The sequence below is a fragment of the Octopus bimaculoides genome, chromosome 11 (assembly GCF_001194135.2).
Source record: "Octopus bimaculoides isolate UCB-OBI-ISO-001 chromosome 11, ASM119413v2, whole genome shotgun sequence".
In the NCBI taxonomy this organism is placed as follows: domain Eukaryota; kingdom Metazoa; phylum Mollusca; class Cephalopoda; order Octopoda; family Octopodidae; genus Octopus; species Octopus bimaculoides.
The window spans coordinates 25,037,705-25,038,529 of record NC_068991.1 but is presented as its reverse complement, the minus strand read 5'-3'; the positions used below and the strand labels follow the sequence as shown (position 1 = coordinate 25,038,529).

The following is an 825-nucleotide window of genomic DNA, read 5'->3' as shown; positions in this document are numbered from 1 at the left end:
TATATATATATATATATATATATATATATATATATATATATACATACACACATACACATATATACACACACACACATATATGTATGTGGAACTTTTCTTAAATATATAATTAAAAAAATCATAATAAGACAAGTAATTTTAATAAATTTAACAACAACATTGGAAATGGTACAGCAGGCAGGTCTGCAAGAATTTAGTAACGGAAGGCACTCACTCCATTGTCAATAGGGGTCAGCGACACATGTTGACTTAAAATGGTATATGGAGCATGTCCAACTTGTCCTCTGCAGTTCTTAAGTTTCCACCAGTTTCTAGAATCATCCAAAATCTATTTTGAAGTTTAAAAGAAAAAAATAAACAAATATTGTTACTTGTAATATGTCTCTTGCTTTTGTGTGTGTTTTTGTGTGTGTGTGTGTGTAATCATTGTTTTTATCACCACTTTTCCATGCTTGCATGAACCAGATGAACTTTGTTGAGGCAGATACAGCCATAGGCCTTCCTGTTGCTAAACCCCATGTTTCCAAGTAAAGTAGTATTTCCCCATGGCCAGACATGTCTTTTTTTATGAAAGACTGGAAACATACATTGCTTATATGATATCAATGATCATTTATAACGATCATATGCCATGACAAATGTAGACACAAACACACCCCACCCCATATATATATATATATATATATATATATATATATATCATCAGTAGTTCATATACCTAGAAAAAAGCACACTCTAAAGAATTAGAGCAGTAATACAATTTAGGAAGTTAAAACTTATGGCCAATCTCATACAGTGACCTATAAAGTGCTTAGCAGTATAGGT

General features: G+C 31.3%; 1 protein-coding gene across 1 annotated transcript in view; it reads right to left on the bottom strand.

The window, feature by feature from the left end:
• LOC106882432 (epidermal growth factor receptor kinase substrate 8-like protein 2) overlaps nucleotides 1–825 on the bottom strand; it is a 38,710-nt gene that overhangs the window by 28,993 nt on the left and 8,892 nt on the right. The window contains exon 5 of the mRNA XM_052971643.1: nucleotides 215–328. Coding sequence (XP_052827603.1) covers nucleotides 215–328 — 114 coding nt within the window. The remainder of the gene's footprint in view (nucleotides 1–214; nucleotides 329–825) is intronic.